General features: G+C 44.9%; 1 protein-coding gene across 2 annotated transcripts in view; it reads right to left on the bottom strand.

The window, feature by feature from the left end:
• Window positions 1–3,882: 3,882 nt before the first annotated feature.
• Window positions 3,883–20,171, bottom strand: part of SESN1 (sestrin 1) — an 87,942-nt gene continuing 71,653 nt past the window's right edge. The window contains exons 2-11 of one of the 2 annotated variants that reach the window (XM_086608126.1): window positions 13,684–13,749; window positions 12,561–12,761; window positions 11,432–11,614; window positions 9,938–10,180; window positions 8,579–8,726; window positions 7,623–7,735; window positions 7,178–7,368; window positions 6,787–6,931; window positions 5,473–5,526; window positions 3,883–4,984 (exon numbers count right to left, since the gene is read on the bottom strand). In XM_086608126.1, coding sequence (XP_086464252.1) covers window positions 4,898–4,984; window positions 5,473–5,526; window positions 6,787–6,931; window positions 7,178–7,368; window positions 7,623–7,735; window positions 8,579–8,726; window positions 9,938–10,180; window positions 11,432–11,614; window positions 12,561–12,761; window positions 13,684–13,749 — 1,431 coding nt within the window. In that variant the 3' untranslated portion in view covers window positions 3,883–4,897. The remainder of the gene's footprint in view (window positions 4,985–5,472; window positions 5,527–6,786; window positions 6,932–7,177; window positions 7,369–7,622; window positions 7,736–8,578; window positions 8,727–9,937; window positions 10,181–11,431; window positions 11,615–12,560; window positions 12,762–13,683; window positions 13,750–20,171) is intronic. The other variant, XM_086608127.1, reaches the window with a different exon arrangement.

The raw sequence follows: 20,171 nt of genomic DNA, 5'->3' as shown, positions 1-20,171 counted from the left end.
TCTGTCATTATTCTCTTTTTGCGGTGTCGATCGTACAGCTTTGTATTTCTAATGTACCTGTACGTTGCCATTGGTAAGCATGTTGGAGAGCATGGGAAGTTAATTTTTAAAAAAGTCAGTAAAGCCTGGCACTTACATACCAGGTACTATCTTTTGAGAAGCTTGTGTGAAGTTTTTGCACGTGTAATTACTTTTTACAATATATTTGAGCTGATCAAGCAGCTGTTTCGTGTGATTTGTCTATTAATTGCTTAGTATCTTGGCTGGGAAAAGGGAAAAAACTATTTGCTGAACTTTTAATTTTTAAAAGGTAAACTACCCCCGAGTACCTGGACCTGTGTGGTACCGAGTGTGCTGTGCGCTATGCAAGTCTGTTACAGGGCAGGAGCCACATCTCACCTGCAAACCTTGACACGCTTTTATGTCACATGAAATTCTGTGACAGAGTAGCCCAAATGTTGGGGAATTCTGTGTTAGAGCATAAGCTTCACCTTCAGACAGGGCTGCCAGTGGGGAGGGGGGAAAGTGTCTCCCTTTTCCTTCGGAGATCCCCCTCGCTTTACCTGGTGCTGTGGGCTAGGGTGTCCCAGCTCCTCCCTTGGTCCTCATGGGGTGTAGGTCCAGCTGTGCTGGAAAGAGGCTTTTCTGAATTGGGACTTAAGGCAAAACACCCCTATCTCTGATGTAAGAGAAGATTTTTAGCTAGTCTGGTGTGTTCTTTCAGCTGTTCCCACGATGCCAGGAGCCGCCTGTGCTTCTCAGACCATCTTGTCCTTCTGTCTCCCCTGGGCTCGAGTCTCTGTCCACGGGGCGAAAGAAAGGCTGTTCATCCTTCACATTCCTTCTCACTGCTGCTGGCTTGTTTATTGCTCAGTTTTCATCCTTTCAGTGTGTAGAAGTCCCTGCTGGTAGCCCATGGATTAGCTCAGCAGATGCACCACTGGCTCAAGCGTGACCAGTCCGATTGGCTACAGGGAGCTCTACAGACCCGACCCATTTCTCTCTTTTCTGACCTCAGATTACTGACAATAAACGGCTGTGCAGGGGCTGCCGGGCTCCCAGCTCCGATCCTGAGGGTCAGCAGCCTCGCACAGTGCTGTGTGCGCCACGGGAGCAAGCCTCCAGCCTGGCAATCCCTGCAGAGAGGCTGGAGGAAGTTGTTTTTCTGCGGCAGCAATGCAGAGCTCCCTCCGGGGCACCGCTGTACTTTCGGCAGTGCCCGACCTCTGCTTCCAGGTGAGATGATGGGAGAAGGCTGGGAAAGAGAGCAGTAGTAGAAGGGCAGGGAAACTGGTTTTCCTCGTGTAGGTCCCTGTTTCTACATTCTTTGGGACTTCTTTACTGTGGATGGGGCAGGGGAGATTTCATGGTCCAGGTTTTGGGAGTGGTGAGGAGGAAACTTCAGTGAAGGTAATGAAATTGGCAACGTTCTTTTGTGCCAGCAGCTCAGGTATTTCTTGTGAGCAGCAAGGCTCAGCCGCACAGCGGATTGCTTAGGAAGCACCTGCGGCAGCCTCCATCGCTGCACCCCACCGGAGAGAACTGCTCCGCAGTTTGGTACGGCTTGGCTCCAGCAGCAGCTCTGCTGAGCTCAGAAAGATCTCGGTTCTCATTCTTTCTTTTGCCATTTCAATTTTAGCTGCAGTTGAGGGGAAGAAAGATAAATAGCTTAAACGCCCCATTTGTTTCTTGAGGAAAAAAAAGAATGGATTTGCTTTGTGGGGGCACTGAAGAAAGGACAATGGATAAGTGCTGCCCTGTGGGGAGGGAGCTGGAGGCATTTGTTTGTTCTTGGCATTCGCATCAAGGCAAAAGGCAGGTGAGCACCAGGCTGCGTAAGGCAGGGTGGAGATGCAGTGGGAAAGGCCTTGCGGCCAGCTCCTGTCAGCAGGAATAATCAGAATTGACCAGCGTCCAGGACCTGTCAGAAGGCAGCCTGAAACTGGTGCTTTGCTCAAGACAAGGTGGGTACGCAGGCAATTAAAATTTGTTCAAAGAAAACACTTGTTATGTTGGTCATTACTGACCAAACTGTGACCTGGAGCACGCCGCTGTGTGCCCCGTGGCGTGGGGCAAATCTGGGCATCCTGTAGCAGGGAGCAAAGCTGGGGCAGCCACTGAGTGTTTGTGGGGTTTTTTTGGTAGTGTGCCACCTGGGCCCACGCAGCAGCCTGCCTGCCATTTAGCCCCCTTTGCTTGTGCTGGCACACACCGTCTCCTTCCATGCCATGCCTGGCCTTTTGGACAGGATCCCCCACCCACATGGTCTCTTGGGGTGCCCACAGCATCTGAGGTGTGTGAGACGCTGCTGAAGCGCACGCAGGAGCTGCTGCACGTTGCAGCCACAGGTGAGGCTCTGCAGGAGCTCCCTGGGAGCCGCTGGGGCTGAGGGCCTGCTGCGACGGAGGGCAGCCCACGCCTGCCAGTGGCAGGCAGCACCCGGGCTCGTTCCTCATGCTCTGGCATGGTGCACGGCTGCTGCTCTCTGCAGCCATCGCCACTTTCAGGGAGGATCGAGAGACTTAACCATTTTCTTGTTTTGAAGGCTAACCCCACCAACGTCTTCGCTTGTTCTCTTCTACTTAGGAACGCCACCGCCTCAGCATTTGTAATGGAAAATCCCGGTACGTTTTCAGGCCTTTTCTCTGAAGTGAGTCGCTTTGTGAGTCGTCGGGATTGTGTGCGTGTTGCAGTTAGCGCTCTGTTTGGAAATGTGACCGTTTCGTGACACAGCTGCAGCGTTCACTGCCTGGGGAGGGAGAGAGTGCCTGCAGGTACCTGCATGTGGCTGGTGAGCGTAGGATGGAAACGGCCAGTTCAGGCTTCGTGGAAAATTTCATGGAGGGGAATCAGGTGCTGCAGAAACTCCACTTACAGACTGGGAAGACACTTCTCTGTGTCCTTTGGCATAGCTTAGCTTTATGATATGCCCTTAGACAGGAAAGTTTTGCTCAGGTTTTGGAACATTAAAAATCCTGTATTTTTAGTGAAGAGGAAATAGCAGATGCTTCCTGTTAGTCACAATTTTTGACAGTTTATTAATCTTTCTCCCCTAGGTCATTTTAGATATTTTAGCTTCTTGGACTGTAAGCTTAAAACTGTTCTCAGAACATTCTGCGGAAAGAGAAACCAGCCTAAGCTAACTGAGAAACAGGCCAGGGGACAGAAGTCCTAATTTAATTCCACCTGTAGGCTTAGGAAAATCCATTTCTTTCCTGCCTTACAAGGAAGGCTCCTGCCTTCCTGTAGGCAGGTAGGGGTCTCTACACTTGGGTGTACTATAACCCCCGTTACAGCCAGCTGTAGGAGCGGGCCCAAAAGGGCATGCCAGTCCCTTGTCACAAATGCCCGTGCCAGTGCCTTTTGCTGTACATTCCTCAGCCTGACAGCGCAGACATCCTTTCGGCACCAGCCTGTGAAAATCAGCAGCCTAATCGGGAAATAAGGTAACTACTGCAGGATTTAACTCTCAAAATAACCTTTAGGCCTAGTTGTTGAAAAGAATTGATTGTATGAACGTACAGCTGGAGGCTCCACTCATACCACACCCCTTGCCTGTGACAAAAGAGAAAACCCTGTAGGACACAGTATTACTTGGAGAGAGGATGGAGATCCATGGGAGGGATGAAAACACCAGGAGTGTATGAGAGGTGTTCCTACTATAATTTTAGTGAAGATCTGAATCTATTTTTTAAACTTTGGTTTCTCCATCATTTTAGACTCAGTTGAAAAAGTCACAGTTTGTCATTTTAAGTACGTTCGCTCAATTACTGTTTCAAACATATTTTAAAATGGTCTTTGAACCAGTAAGTAAACCAGTAAGAACAGAAGCATGAAGTTAAACCACACAAAAACGCCAAGAGAAAAAGTTGTTACCTTTATTTAAAAAATACCCATAATACTGACAAATTTAAAAAGCAATTCACACTCATACAAAAGTATTCATGTGTTCTCCAAAACCACTGGATATTAAACGTCAGCATTTTAATCATGTTTTGATTTACTAAAAATAGATGGTTTTTAGCCTAGTTACTTAAGCAACTGCAAAAATCAGTAAGACCAGCGCTGGGCATGTAATACAGTAGGACTGTTTGGCAGTCTAGAACAACATTCCCACACCTTGTCCTAGCTCCTGACCAGTATCAGATCATCCTTGAAAAACAGGACAAGAAGCTGCTTGACGTAGTTAGATCTCTCAAAAGCTCTGAGGAGGGAAGTCCTCTTCTTTCCATAGGAAGACCATTGCACTTTGGAGCTCACCAAATAATGCTGAATGAATGTCCTGTAGCATTTTAAGGCTAAACTACTTGAGAAAATTGACTGCTATCTTTCAAATTATCAGTGTGGACAGAAGAGGTTTAGTTCTGATTAAAAAAGAAATCTAAATAACAAGGCTTTTTTGAAACGACACACAATAAAGGCTCAGACAACAGCAGTGCTCACTTTCACTTTCAGCTTAACTGGAACAGCCTGTGTCTGTTCACTCCACCAGCACAAATAGCAGCATCAAGATTTTCTAAAATTATTCTCGTAGGGAAAGCAAATGCCATCAAGTCCCACTTCTTTGCTCACTCCAACTCCCGGAGTATTTGCCTTAACGCAGGATCTACGTATCTATCATTTGCTATATTGCCACAAGTTCAGAGTGTCCCGTGCTGGCGAAAGCCGAAATACCATGAGCAGGCAGCGCTTCCGCACAACCCTGTCTTTTCAACTGCCAAGCGTTCACTGCCGAGTGGCAGCAGCGATATTCCAAACACGGAAATAGCTGAAACTAAAGGAGTTATGGCACAATGGGCATCTTAACTTATAGCTACCGTTGGTCCTGAGGCTTCGTATCTTCCTCTGCCATACTGCAGCTGCAGAACATTCCAACGTCGACAGGCAGCCGGAGATATCAGGTCATATAGCGAGTAATAGCTCTCAGAGCGTAAAGTAGTTCGGCTTGCATCCGAGCTTCTACCAGAAGCAAATTTACATGGACCTGCGGGAAAGAAGAGAAGTTACGCTCCAACGGCACGCTCACAACAACAGACTCCAGGGAAAGGAAGCCTGCGGGGCCGCCGTCTTCATACTAGTGTTTGCCACAGCAGTGGGGGAGCTACCGGGTAACGAGTCCTGTCTGTGAAGGCTGCTGGGGGAGGAATGACTGAACACGCACTGTGCGCGGTACTGCAGCGCAGTGCGTCACGGGTACCCCCGAGCAGGGCCAGCTTGGGAGGAACAACTGAACACGCACTGTGAGCAGTACTGCAGCGCAGTGTGTCACAGGTACCCCCGAGCAGGGCCAGCTTCATCGCAAGAGGCTGTCCTCCTTTAGTAGACCAACTGGTTTAGCTGGAAAAAAACTGACAAGCTTTCAAGCACACAAGCCCTTCTTCAGCAGCAGGCTATGTGCCACTTGAAAATAATGGTTCCAATTTAGCTTGTTTAAGTTAATGGATTAGTTAAAGTCAAAAGGGTGGCTGGTACCTGTGGAGCAGAGGGGGTTGTTAGCAAAGGACGAGGTGATAAGGTCATTTGCCCCTGTGAGACAGAGAGAAACACACAGGTCATGATCACCTGAATAACACAGAGTAGTTAGCTCAGGTGAAACACAAGAAAAATTGTAACATGCCATAAAACTATTCTCTTTATTGAGACAGAGGTGTTCAGTAGCTACTGGAGCAAAGAATTTTCATTCCCCAGCTCATCTCCTCAGTGTCTTTACTGTATTTCTTTGAGGATGAGACCAGAAACCACGTAGGGGAGGGGGTGAAAAGTCTCTCACTGACAGCAGGTTAGCTGTGAGTGTGTTCTGGCATGAAAGGGCTGTGTTTGCCGTCATTCGCATGATTTCCATGAGGGTGAATGGTCACTGGATTCAGTGACACAAACATGTGTGATCCATGGATTTTGATGGTTACGGAGATGCAAAGTTTTGGGCTTTAAAGAAGAACATGTGTGCTTGAAAAGCTCGTCTGTATCAGCCTAACCGGAACAACCCTACGTAGGATATACTTGAACAACCTTAAACCAGTTACAGCACCTCTGTTGTCACGGTATCTCTGAACTACCTTCTCAAGGAGTTCAGCAAGAAAGAGAGCCTCTGATAATGGCAATACCAGTTAAGGCACAGTAAAGTTTCAGCACTGTGTCAGCATTCATTTTAAGTGGGGTCTAGAAATATTTTTCCAAAGAATATTGGATATTTTTCCAAATATATTCTTTTCCAAAGAATATCCTCCATCCAACTGGAGAATGTGAACTTGATGGAGCAGCCATCCAAGAGTTAACAGCAAGAAATGTGACTGGAAGGTGCAATTCAGGCTGTAACCCAGCAGCAGGACTTCAGGCTTCAACATGAAGCAACTGCTTTGGGGCCATCTGCACTAAAAATAACTGTAGGACTGCAAGGACTGTGGGCCAACAGGGAAGCTGCTCTGGCTCTGAGGCCAAGGGATGGATCTCACATCGCTCCCTGCCTCTCTGGGGCACAGGCAGTACCAGCCCAGGGCGGAGGAGACAGCTGCCGTTGAGGTGAAGCTGCACCATGTACACATCTGACCTCCCCGTGCAGTTCAGAGCTTGCACAGTCCGTATCAGCTATTCGCCAGCAAACATGCAGTGGGAACAGAAAAATTATTTCAGCCTGGGAAGTCCTACACCTCCTAAAAAATTTACTGAACGTGAGCACAATCCCGGTAACATCAGCTAAAGCCTGATCGCCAGCTGGGGAGCCTGTGGGTGTCAGCGTGGCAAACGGGTCTACCGCCCGAGTCCCTCAGCACATGTGCGAACTGTTACCTTCTCAGAGTGTTCAAACTGCCTCCAGAAGCTATCATACATTCTTTTTGTGGTCTTCTCGGGAGTGCAAACCACAGTCTTGATATAAACTTTAAAGCTGCGGTCCAACAACTGATTAATTTCACCATAGTCGTAATCATCGTATCTGTTCGGAATCGAAAGAAAACACACTTTCATTTTCAAGAGCCAGTTATTTTACGTGCGTCGTTTGTAAGTTCCTATGGCAAAATAAATTATTGGATAATTCATACCACTGCCGGCCTCTCCCCATAACTAAAAATATGTTTCAAAGTGCATGCACGTTTGCTTAATGAACAACTTTGCTTCAGTCTGAGAAAGAAGCCAATGCTAACACGTCTGATGTACATAGAACAAAAGTAGGAAAACTGACCTTATTCCGAACATACAATGAATATAGTTCCAAATAGCTCGTCTTAGCATTGAGGTATCCACATCTTTGTGCATGGCCATTGTGTTGTAAGTCAGATTATAAGCAATATGAAACTTCTCATCAAGTAGTTGTCCCACATCTGGGTAAAGGCGATTAACTAAGGAATAGCCGTGGTCTTCCCAGGAATAATCCTTAGGGAACAAGTAAAAACACAGAAGGGAGCATTTCAGAAACGAACTTCTGAAGGCCTAGTGCTTTAATCTAATTCATCTCGGGGCAGATAACCCAGGGTGGGGGCTAGGCTGGGTGTTGTTCGTTTGCTTGCTTTAAGCTTTCTCATCCATGGGGCAGGAAGTTACAGCACAGCAATTTCCAGGTTTGGCATTTGGCACAACAAACAAATTGTGCATTAAGCCTCCTGATAGCAGCCCCCCATCCTTGTTACCTGAGCACGAAAGGTGGGCACGTGCATTCCATGTCTGGAGAAGTCTTTGTAACCATAGCTGGTATCCTCAAAGTGACGAGACACGTCTCTTGTTGGTGCCGATTCTTCATCTTCTGTTAGTTTCAAACAGAATTTCACACAATTTCAGTAAGAACAAGTTGGAAGCGTACTAGCAGAACTCTTGCAGAAGGATGGGCGTGTCTGTGCTTTTTAAATAAACCGTTTCACTGGACTACTGTATTAAAATTCTTTGATGCAGCTCATATGATTGCAACTATGGTTTTTAGAGGCAACTCCGTGAAAAACACTCAGATACTTTCTCATGGACAAACACCTTCTTCTCCCTTCTTTTGTCTACCAGTCTTCACTCTGCTCCCTAAGACGAGGGAACACTTTGCTCCTAACTCAAGGGGTCTGCAAAAATGTCACGGGAAAATCTGTTTTGCAACAGAGAGCTTATTAAAAAAAGAGACCTCTAAGACTCCCATGCCAAGTTTATTTTAGAGGAAATTCTGCTGAAGAGCCCACAACAACCCTAAGCTTGTAACAGATTAAGTATTACTGCACAGTCACCTGAAAAGTACTGTTTCATACACTTAAATAGCTACGTTTGTTAAAGATTTCATTTTACTATGTCTTGTGAGATTCTTAAATCTCTTGTGAATCTTTTAAATCTCGAGAGAGAGATTCCATTTCTGTTAGAAACTTCTATTAAACATAATATTTGTCAGTGAGTATTATGGTGTGTTTGAGAGAAGTCACAAATCTTGGCACTACTTTGCTTTTAAGTGTTCCAGGAAGAGAACAAGGCAACCCTAATCTTGATCCCTTCAGAGAAACTGTAACGTTTTTGAGACATAACACTTTTTTTCCTCTTGCAGTAGTAAGTATTTCTTCAAGTGATTTGGAAAAGTCTAAACATATGTATACACACACACACAAAAAATATGTTCTACCTGAAGAACACACGAACATGCTTTCTCTCTTCTCTCTTTCAAAACGTGTAGCCATCTCTTCTTGGCTGGCTTCCTCTTCATCTCTACACTCCTGTAGCTGCTTCATTTTCTCCATAAGAGCTTCAACTTCACAGACAGACTCTGCAGACTTGAAAAGGAGAGGAAAAAAAAATAATTTCATTTCCATGTAACAAGAACTGACAATGATGGCAGAAATCATCGAGCCAGAAAATTTAAATGCAAGCTATGTCCTTAATTTACAGCTTTAAATACTGATTTTCTGAGGAACACCGTTCTTGCAAGAAATCTATACTGACCCAACAGTTCACATTTAGTCATCATCTTTTCCCAATTAGATCTCTGGTATTTTTAGCATATTTTAAGACTCACAACTTTTTGGAGCAAGTGGTTCTGACACTAAAATTGAAGTAATTTCTCTTACTTAATCTAAATGTTTAACAACTGAAAACAAGGAGCTGTTAACAGAAATTCTGATAGGGGAAGCAACCACAATTTACTACCCAACTGTATTTTTCCCTTTCTCTGCTCACAGAAAAATATTGAAGGAAAAAGGAAGAGTGAGTGTAAATGCAGGTTTAATGAAGCCTCAAAGGAAAGCTAGTGCAAGATAATCTTGTTTCACAAGAGCTGTTTTAACACCACAACACACTATTAATTCAGGATCTGGTCTTGTCAAAATCCATCAGCATAAGGCAAAATAAAGTTATCTTCAATTTATACAGGTCTGCCCTTTTCCTCTGCCTTTTGCAGTTTGCTCCTTCAGAGAGCTCCATCAAACAAAATTTAAATGCCACCCACACCACTGCAGTAAAGTCTCGCAGGCAAGGAACTGGCACTGAAAATACCCTGGTATCTCTGTTCTTAAACCAACGCTTAGTTCACATCATGCTTTTCACAAAGTGGAAGCAGGTACAGATCAGTGAGCGTAAGCGCTGCAGGCAGGAAACACTGTTTCAGAGACAGAGTCAGAAAATTGTGAATGATCTGTTGTGTGATGTATCACAAACAATTCAAAAGAACAAACACTGAAACCAAAGGAAGGGCCAACTTTCCACTGCACCCGTGAAAAAAAGCATTCTTGGCCACTGCTGCTCAGGACGCGTATCATGAACTAGATGAGGCCAGGAGTCGTCTCCGTTTGCCTTCAGTAACTTCCCTCAGCTTGCCAGTGTCATTTCAGCTTCTCCTAAACGTATCTTTTCAACAGGTTGGCCCTCATCTGGATTAGGCTAATCAATCCCACTGTCACTGAACGAAAAAGGATGGCCATCCTCCACGTATTAAGTTTACAAAGAAACTACTGCTATTGGAAGAGATCTTTTGTTCAGAGATACTTACTGGAACACTTCCAGTTGGGCTGGCGTGAATTTCATCCACCGCATGGTAGCCATTTGTAATATCGCATATGCAGTAGTTGCTGACGGAAGGGGGCCTGAAGGTGTGACCCCCCTCACAGTCAATCTCCGGGCTGATGCCACAACCAAACGTGAAGGAAGCAAGGGAGTGGTAGTGTGTAAGGAGAACAACTGCGTGGATCAGCTCTGCCAGGGACCAGCTGTTCTCTTCAGTCTTCAAAAGTTGCTTTAAAAATAATGCAAGACAAAAGCATTCGTTTAAAAAAGTCATTTGAGTGATTCCACCTTAATGCAGTTTATCAACACATTTCTTTGCCAGATAAAACTATTTTTCTGATGTCCACACTTGCTTCCTAACTCTCTGCTGCCACGAGCGTGTTCACTGTCCTGTTACCAGGTTACACATGGGCTCATGTGGTTGAGGAGACACAGGAGACACCACTTCGCTCCTCCCTCTGGCCCTCAACTTTCAGTCAGTCGGGGTTTCTAGTTCGCACCAGATGGTTTATATTTAGGCCAGACCGACTTGCATGGAAATTTCACACCTCTGATGAAGACGCAACCACAACACAGTCACGTCTTTCTTCAACTGGTCTTCACAGTCTCAGAAAACCCTGGCAACTCCTTGCGCATCAGCTGTGTAAAAACCTGGCATCAAGGCTGGGCTCCCTCCATCTTGTCCCTGTGGGTGGAATGCTCCACATTTGACAAGAAACTTCAAACCCTCAACTTCCCCTTCAGGCAGGAAAAGTGTGGGAGGTTTGGGGCTTTCTGGCAGAGCACACACCCTCCCCCACAGCCCGGCGTCCTGCCTCCCAGCAAGACCTGCCGTTGCCTCTCCACCTGGCAGGCAGCGCCGAGAGAGTCCCAGCACCCACTTCCTCCTTGCTAAGGGTAAAGAGGAGAGCAGAGGAGGAGGAGGAGTTACTCCAGTAACCACAGCCAAGCCCGGAGCAGGCATGCCCCTGCGAGCTGCTGTTGCTGCACACATGCTGCACGCACCCTCGAAGCTGGCTGATTCAGGTAGCCCTCAGAGGAAAGAGCATCAGAAGCACCTTGTACCACCATGGCTCCCCTGGGCTGTTCTGCCAGCCTGAAAACTAAGCGCTTCAACCAGCAGCAATTGGAACAAAAACATGGTGACCAGCATTCAGCCGAACCTCTGGCAGCATCTCGGAAACGCTCAGGGCGTTGGGCTACTGAAAGCAGATGAGTTGAAGCGCACATCTGAGCACATCCTCATCACACCAGTGCGCTGTAAATTAAATTTGTTAGTCATTTAAGACCAGCTATGATCATGTTAGTTTTACAAAGGCACAAGTGCTATTATACCAGGCAGTATCACAGTGGTGTATCGCCGAGATGAAAGTCAGTGATGTAGAAAACCTTTTGCCCTGTCTGGCTCTTAACCCTAAGAATCTGTGATTGCATTTACTGAAAATAAGGGTACATTCACAATACTCCATGAAAGATTTACCTCGATATGTTCCTTGGTGATAAGCCAGGGCCGGTGAGCCAACATTTTGTTCAGTTCTCCTAAATTTTGCAGTTTTTGAGGTGCATTTTCCAGACCATTCAACCACTTACGGTCTCCACCGACATGAAGGAAGTCATTCACATGGAGGTTAACAAGGTAAGAGCACTGATGTCGTGCTGCAGCCTAGAAAGGAAAACACAATTGTGATACAGAAAACAATTACAGTAAGCTAGTGCTTCATGACAAATACCATAAGTCATCATTTCCTCAAAATATTCGAGAACAAGACTTGCAGTGATCAAAGGCTGAAGCAAAAAAAAAAAAAAAAAGAGAGATTAACACATCAGCCTGTTTTGATGATCATTCTCATAACATAAGTACTTCTCATTCATATTCATTATTACTACGCTGGCTACAGGTGCAACATGCCTATATCCAGGGAGAAGGACAGGCATAGATTTATTGTATGTCCCGAAGCAAGTACGTCATACTGCATAGTACTCTCTAGCAAGGAAGAAGCAAGGCTGCCTCTAGGTGAATTTTGATCAGCTAAAGCAAAAGCGGGGTTTAGAACACATATAGCAAAGAACAGACCCAGTATCGTTTGTTCAAAGAGTAATACTTTCCCTATCAAACTAAGACACGGCCCAAAACTGTAAGTAAACTTCAGCAGGCAAAGATCATTGCACTGGCAGATTGAAAATTATGAAATCAACCACTTCTGGCAGAAAACTTGCTTTGCTTAGAATTTTGAGATTCAGAAACGGATGATGGGACTACTGAGTTGGAGGGAGGTGTATTTGACAGGACACACACAGACAAGCTGTCTTGAAAAACAGTTTCTGAGATACTAAGGAAACCAAAAATAAACAGTTGTCTTATTTTTATAACAGATCTTTTTCCCTTCTTTCTCCCAGACCTACCAAAACTAGGAACATGAAGTATTGGTCTTATGAAACAATTTGTAAAGCAGACACAAACAAACCTCTACTCTGCTTTTCCCCTTAGCTCCTGATTAAATGCTTCTCCAACTAGAAACAGCAAAACATGGTAATAACTGCTATTAAACAAGACCAGAGATTGTTGCCAAAGTGGCTGTCTCTGCTTGCTGCTCTGTGTTCCAGCATACCATTATCCCGATGTAGTGCCGGTAATGAAGCGGGAGCGGACCATCCATTTGCAGTAGATAGTGCTGAGTTTTCAGAAAGCTTTCAAGATACTGTGGGTGGAAAACCATCACCAAGGTAACATTGTCCAATCTGCCCAGCGTAGCAAAAGACTCTGCAAACAGCGTGTGCATCATGGCGTCTTCGTTCCCCACTTGAACCGTCTGATTGAACAGAAAGAGCAATTGGCAATATTGTCTAGGAAGTACCGATAAAATAGTACATAAATGTATTACCCACAGCATCCAGAGGCCCCAGTGAAAGGAATTACAAATCTATTAATGGCATTAAATCAGTGCACATAAGGCAGGGCACATAAAATCCCTTTAATATCTGTCATTTAGGAGATCACAAGTGGTTGTATCAGCAAAAGGAGATTTTTGGCTTTACGCTTGCTTCTGTACAACACTGACTTCTAACTTTTAACTCTCACCTTCACTTTCTTGAATGCCTCAAACTGATCTAACTTAGTTTATTATAACAACAAAAAGCTAATTGAATAATTATTTTTCCTAAGGGAACAAAAGGGAAAGGAGTAAAAAGCTAGCTAAGAGGACAAATAAAAGGAGAAATAAAAGGAAGCTGAAACTTAAGGCTCTAAAATTCCTAGAAAACCACAGGCATATTACTAATGTTTCCTCTGCTCCAAATTCTCTTACCAGACAATCAGGAGAGAAGCACCAGAAATGCTCAGCCACAGCACCTTGAAGCTTCTCAGATTATTCATAATGGTAGAGGCAGCTTGAGAAAAAGTAACCACAGACCAGGGGGGCAGATGCCTTGTGGACAAGTAGGAAATTACATCCGGATGTTCACAAGGACACAGACACTCTTACAGAAAACAGTATTGAGTTTCTGTCATGCTAGATAGCAGTGCAGGTGTCATAACTATTCCAAAGCTCCCCAGGGCTGTCACTGCCTTCTGTACTCTACAACAGTGGCCAAAGTCTCACCAGGACTGAATGTCATCACGACTGAAAATGTTTTGCACCTCAGCAGCTGTCCTGAAACTAAACGTGGGTTACTACTGAAAGGGTGTTCCTTAAAAGCATAAAGTTCACTGTGTACTTGAAAACACTACCACACCTCCTTCTCGGGGATGAATCTGCTTGGTCCGTGTCCCAGTGGTCTAGGAATTCTTATTCCAAGTTCCTAGAAAAGAAAATTACACCGTCTCAGCACTTAGTTATAAACAGCTTTTTAGCTGCGCTTGCAAGAAAGGAAAGAATTCTCCATTCAGAGCTGGGCTTCTTTGGGTACTTGTGGTACTCTTACATGGGTACTTTTACCAGCACCATTTGTACAAATGCAAATAATTTTTTTATACAAGTGCTTTATAATTAGCCACACTTGTTTACAGTGTACTGCCCCACTCCAGCAACAAAAAAAAATTCAACAACAAAGGCCCTGCCAACCAAAGAAAACACACACAAATTTCTATGCACACACACACTACAACCTGGTTCGCAGAAAATTCTGCATAAAGCATATTTTGGCAGGGTGTCCAGGACAAGGAGTTCAGTACACAGCCGGCTGCTGTGTGGTTATGCCACTGATACGAAACGAGACTGGTGTGTGTGTACATCCGCAGTACGCCAGCACATAACACTCTGTGCATCTGTCAGGAAATGAAACAGCTGTAACCCTAATCAGATTTCTTTTTCCAAACCTCAAAGAGCTCTTAAACTGCTGAAAGTACCTGATCTACATTTGCATCTGCTTTCTTTTCAAGACAGGATAAATAGCTATTCATGCTGGGACGGAGGGAGGGAGGGAGGGAGGGAGAAGATTTTGTGCAATCAGAACAGCAGCAGCCACGTCCTTGCACATGCTTCTATGGACGTGTTGCCTTGCAGGTAAGAGAGGCCAGATACCCCTCCAGCAGTTCACTACTTGCCCTCTCCCTCAGGTAGATGAAGCTTACTGCCACGACTACGGCACCCAGGGCCTTCCTGCAGCCAAGGAGCAAACTGTCTAAAAGACTTGGATGCGTTTGTGTCCTGCCTTTTAAACTGCTCCCTTTACAAGGGCGGGAGCCATGGGTTCAAGGGCAGCTTCTGCACTTGGCACGGAGCAGCCCTCAGAGAAGGCACGCAGGGTCCACGGGGCACGTACCAGAGCAGGACACGGCCTCACCTTGCATGTTCACAAGAGCCCACCACCCCATCACTACAGAGGCTCGCTCCTCCATGTGTGCACACTCGCTGCAAACCAGCTCTCCTGAGGGGGTTATTCCCCAGCCAGCAGCATGACTTCCCCAGGAAAGATGGGAGCCCTGCCACCCAAAGCAGCTCCCAACAGGGCAGCTGATGGCACAGTGCTCTTCCAGATGAAGGGAGATCTGGGATTAAAGCTGGGGATGGGGCTGAGTATCTAAACACTAGGCTGTATAAAAACTAATGGTTTAGGCTCCTTATCTGTTCCCCCTCCCCCGATCATCTTTTAAAACACATCCATTGCCTCCATTCCATAGCCCAAACCGCTCATTTTCTGATGATACCAACCCAATCCAGGTGCTCCACTGGGTTTATGATGAACAGATAACCATGTATTGAGTCAGTTCAGGCCACACGGAGCGTAGGGGCACCTTCAGCTGTTTTAGGCCTCAAGAGCACATGAAGTCCCTAGGAGCTGCCTGCCAAAGGCAGTTTTTAACTTTGCTACGTTTTACCCACACAGATAAAGGCTGTTACAAACAAGCAATACTGGTCGCACTGGCTATTGCACTTTTTCTGTCTTTAGCTGAGGTTTCTATTTGCACGAGTTCATTGTACAAGAAGCAATTTTATTAATCAGTTACCGTTCCCTGAACTTTCCCCTAAGATTAAAAACCTGCTTCAGAGAGCTGAAAACAATCAGCACAGGTTTAAGTTGGAACTACCAAAGCCCACCAGACTCTGCCAGTCTCCTTAAATCCTAAGTCAGATGCCTTCATATCTCAAGCCTGATTTGGATAAGGTGAGATCAAAGGGCAGCTCTCACTAGTAGTCTTTTCACGTTCTCCCTGGGATGGTAAAGTTTGTCATGTAGCTTCTTCCTGCTGAGGGTCCCAACATTCACAAGTAAATTTGGCCTGTCAGCCAAGTCTCTAGCAACTCCACTTGTAGAATGGAATTTTTATCTTAAAAACGTCTTCTCTCCTCAAAGCTCTAGCACAGCTTCTTATCTCGGCTACAACTACAGTAGCCGAGATAAACATATTTTACATGGTAAAATCATGGAACAGATTCTCTTGGTAGCTGTACTAAGGCACATAAAAAGTAACCAAGTGGTTGGTGACAGCCAACATGGCTTCACTAGGGGTAAGTCGTGCCTGACTAATTTAGTGGCCTTCTAGGACAAAGCTACAGCGCTGGTTGACGTGGGTAAAGCAACAGATGTCGTTTTCCTGGACTTGTGCAAGGCGTTTGAAACTGTCCCACATGACATCCTTGTCTCTAAAATGGAGAGACACGGATTTGACAGATGGTCAGCAGGTCAAGAGAGGTGATTCTCGCCCTCTACTCTGCTCTTGTGAGACCCCACCTCAAATACTGCGTCCTGTTCTGGTGTCCCCACTGTAAGAGAGACATAGATTTGTTGGAGCGTGTTCAGAGGAGGGCCACAAAGATGATCCAGGGGCTGGAGCACCTCTGCTACGAGGACAGGTTGCGGGAGCTGGGATTGTTCAGCCTTGAAAAGAGAAGACTTCAGGGGGACCTAATAGCTGCCTTCCAATACCTGAAGGGAACTTACAGGAAGACTGGGGAGGGACATTTTACAAGAGTGTCCACTGATAGGACAAGGGGAAATGGGTTTAAGTTGAAGGAGAACAGATTTAGATTAGATCTTAGGAAGAAATTCTTCAGTACGAGGGTGGTAAGACTTTGGAATAAATTGCCCAGAGAAGTTGTGGATGCCCCCTTCCCGGAGGTGTTCAAGGCCAGGTTGGACGGAGCCTTGAGTAGCCTGGTCTAGTTGAGAGGCGTCCCTGCTCATGACAGGGAGGTTGGATGAGATGATCTCTGAGGTCCCTTCCAGTCTATGCCATTCTATGATTCTATGATACAGTAGCAAATTAGAGAAACATCTTACATCCAAATGACAGTAAGGAAAAACAGTCTGTATGCATCATTTAACTTAGCATATATCTGCAGCTGTCTGTCAACTCAAGCACTCCAAGAGAAATACCTTGAGGTTTAATGCTTGAACAACTATGTATCAGTCTTCCCTTTTCCCAGAACAGTTACAGGAAGAAGAAAAAACAAGATTTAAGAACCTGAGATCAGCAGGCTGCTAACATTTTTTGCCTCACCATCTAAAATACATCAGTATCAATACACTTTACATTTTTTTCAAACATGCAGAAGTCAAACTACTATGATGACGCTGTATGTAACAGGCTACACTACTTGAGTAACCAAACCCTCTCTGCAAAGTGAGTTAGGGTTTTTTGGAAGACTGAATACGTTGCTTTGTTTTCTCTCAGGAGAGAAAGTATCCCCCTGAAATCATGGCACCAGTCTAGTACTTGAGAAGCCTCGGTTCAAGTTTCTGTTTGGACACAGACATCACAAAGGATTTGTGTAGCTGAGTCTCAGTTTCCCATCTGCAAAATGAGGGTAAATACATTTCTTCCAGCGGATGCTGAGAACAGAAATAAGCTTGTTGTCATTAAGTGCATGGTTACCACAGTCAGGAGAGTTGTACAAATTCTGACCCATCAGAAATCTTCTGAAAATTGTTATTCTTCAGTTACAAGCTACAGCAGACTTTTTAAAAACTGTTTTCCCCTCTTTTTCAGAAGAAGCGTTTAATTGAGTTCTCCTAGTACTTGAGGAATAGCAGACATCTCCAGCTGCTCCCAGTATCCCAGCATTTCAAATACTATATAGACAACACAGTAATAATTCTCAAAACAGTCCTAGAGTATCTTCCCTTCGTTTCAAACATATTTCTGTGCTCCACGGCTGTGTGGAGTTTAGTTGCCGGATCGGCCTAAAACCACTACAACGATGCCCTTCACTAAGCCTCCATCCTCCAAATACAGTCAAGGAGCACTGCTCTGCAGCTTTCCCTCTCAAAGGCAAGAGCTGCATCCTGATCAGCCACACCACCACATCTCTCTCCAGCAACTTCCTCTCAAAACAAGCACCTTACCTGGAACACCGACAAGCACCTGATGAAGCAGCCGGGGCTGGGATGAGCAGCAGTTGCAAGCAACCGATATTTATTTTAGTATTTCAAAAGCATAAGCAACTTTCATGCGATTCCAGACCACCGAGTTGCACACCAAAGTGACCTACTTAGTGTCATGTTTTCTGCATCAAGTTTCTCCTGGCTTCTTTCCTCCTGTTTGTTAATCTTGCCACACCACTTCCATTCAGTCTATAAACTCTCAGCTGAATACAGGTCCAAGCTCAGCAGAAAGCCAACCACAACTGAGGCTTTAGGTGCAAATAATATATTGCCATAATAATAATGCATCGGAGGCACTCCATGTTCAAAGTCAGAACATAAAACTCAGATGGCTGCAAAGCTAAACACCAAGGGTGGAACAGATTTCCCCTTCAACACCCAGAAGCTCACAGCTAATGGCAGGAGGTGGGCCTCGCCAGGTGGCAATCCACTCCGCTGCTCACCTTCCAGACGTATCTTGACAGAGAAGCAAGACTTTAGCCATACAAATGCTGTATCACCATGCTGGCTGAGACGACCTCAGAAATCACAGAAAAGCCTCCTCTTTCCCCTTATGTAATTTGTATTTCTGTACAGCCACTATTATTATTTCCACGGGAACTATGTTCACCAGATACCTACCATTTCTGAATCTACATGTCCCTCAGCACTGCCACATCTGAGCATCTCATCTCATGTGTTTAATTCCTGCAACATTCCTGTGAACTAGGGCAAGTGTATTATCTACCATTTGGAAAAAAAACTGAGAAACAGAAAAGCTGCATGTCTAACAGAGGCTGCTACAGCAGACTGGCAGCTTGAGTTGAGATCTCTCAAGTCACAGGCTAATGCTCTAACCATCAGACTGTGTGCCTTCTCAGAGACTTCTCAACCAGGAAACATGTTTTATGCAAATTTACACCAAGAAACAGCTCTTCAGAGCTGAGACAGAAGAGTTAACGAGACAAGTCTGCAAACTTAATTACATACTTCCCAGCTACCATTCTTTTACCAGTCTGGCCCATTTAGTCCATCCAATTACACAATACCCACCAGACCAAAAATCTGTACCACATGCACATATATGCAGAGAGAGGACCACTCTAAAACCACAAGCATGTATCAATTGACTCTATTCATGGCTTTTCTGTATCTTAAGACTCTGTCAGTCAAGCCCACTTTTAGGCAATTTTTTAAGTGTCTTGTCAAGAACAGCATTCCTATCAAATTTAAGTAAAAGCTTGAGATGGAAAATTGAACTGCAAATGCTTAGAAGAGGTTTTTAATAATTAAAATACAAGGAGCATCACCTCTGTGGTAACAGAGCATCATTTACTTTGGTTCTGAAACCCTTCAAAACATAAGTGAAGAAAAGAAAAAAAAAATCACTTCTAAACAGACACCCGATATCAGAAATTCCACCTAGAGCCACTGAAGCAAAGTTACAAGCTGAGACACAGGGTCTCTGTCTCAAACGGGAACCTAACCTCAGCTAAGGAACCTGACCTCAGCTACAGCTCCTGCTCCACAGTGCGCCTAAACTACTTTTTCAGATCCTTGTTCCTCCCCCAAGTACGGAGACTGTTACCAAACTGTCAATTTTCAGTCATTCAGGATTCAGGAGCTGAGTACTAGCTATGAACTGTCTTCAGACTGCTACCCTGGTGTCAGCACAGTTAGTCACTTTGCTCCCTTCAAGTACAGTCAGTATCAATATAAAATGTTTTACGTCCCAGAGAGACTTATTTACATACTTAAACCTCCTCTAAATGGCAAAAAGAACATTTTATCATAGATAAGCCACAGGCAAAGTGAAAATATAATTATCAATTTACTTCACTAAACCACACTTGGATTAACATCTTCATCTGAGTCATCTGTGTCCTGATTAAGCTCTAAATACTGCTAGATTCAAACAAAACTATATGAAAATCACACACTATTGCAACATAAAACAATCTAAGGGAAGGAACCAGAGAAGGGGAATGAGTTTGAGGTGACCTTTCTTGGAGGTAACATTTTCCTAGACAACCAGTTATCATTTTACATAATCTAAGTGCATTCATACCCAAGATTAGGGTTAAGAAAGGCACAATGAGCTGTGGGTTAAGAACTCTTCAACACAAACTCCTAGTAGAACTAACCCCTCCAACGTGACAGTGCAGAAAATGCAGGTTAGTATAGTATGGTATACATTTGAAGCTGACATTAAAAATACCCATTTAGACCTTTATACTCTTACAGGCTAATGTGCCCCAAAGCATCTAAGTGTCCAAGAAGCCCACGCTGCATTTCCAAGGGAGACTTTGGCACTTACCAGTCTAACAGGGTCTGTGCTGCTGCCGCTTCGGTCACTGCAGTAGTGAAGACAGAACCACTGTCTGGTTCCTCCTTGCCCTTTAAAGGTCACCAACAGC

This window comes from Tauraco erythrolophus, chromosome 2 (genome assembly GCF_009769465.1).
Source record: "Tauraco erythrolophus isolate bTauEry1 chromosome 2, bTauEry1.pri, whole genome shotgun sequence".
NCBI lineage: Eukaryota > Metazoa > Chordata > Aves > Musophagiformes > Musophagidae > Tauraco > Tauraco erythrolophus.
Note: the sequence above shows the minus strand (reverse complement) of the source record. Positions and strands in the feature narration are given on the sequence as shown.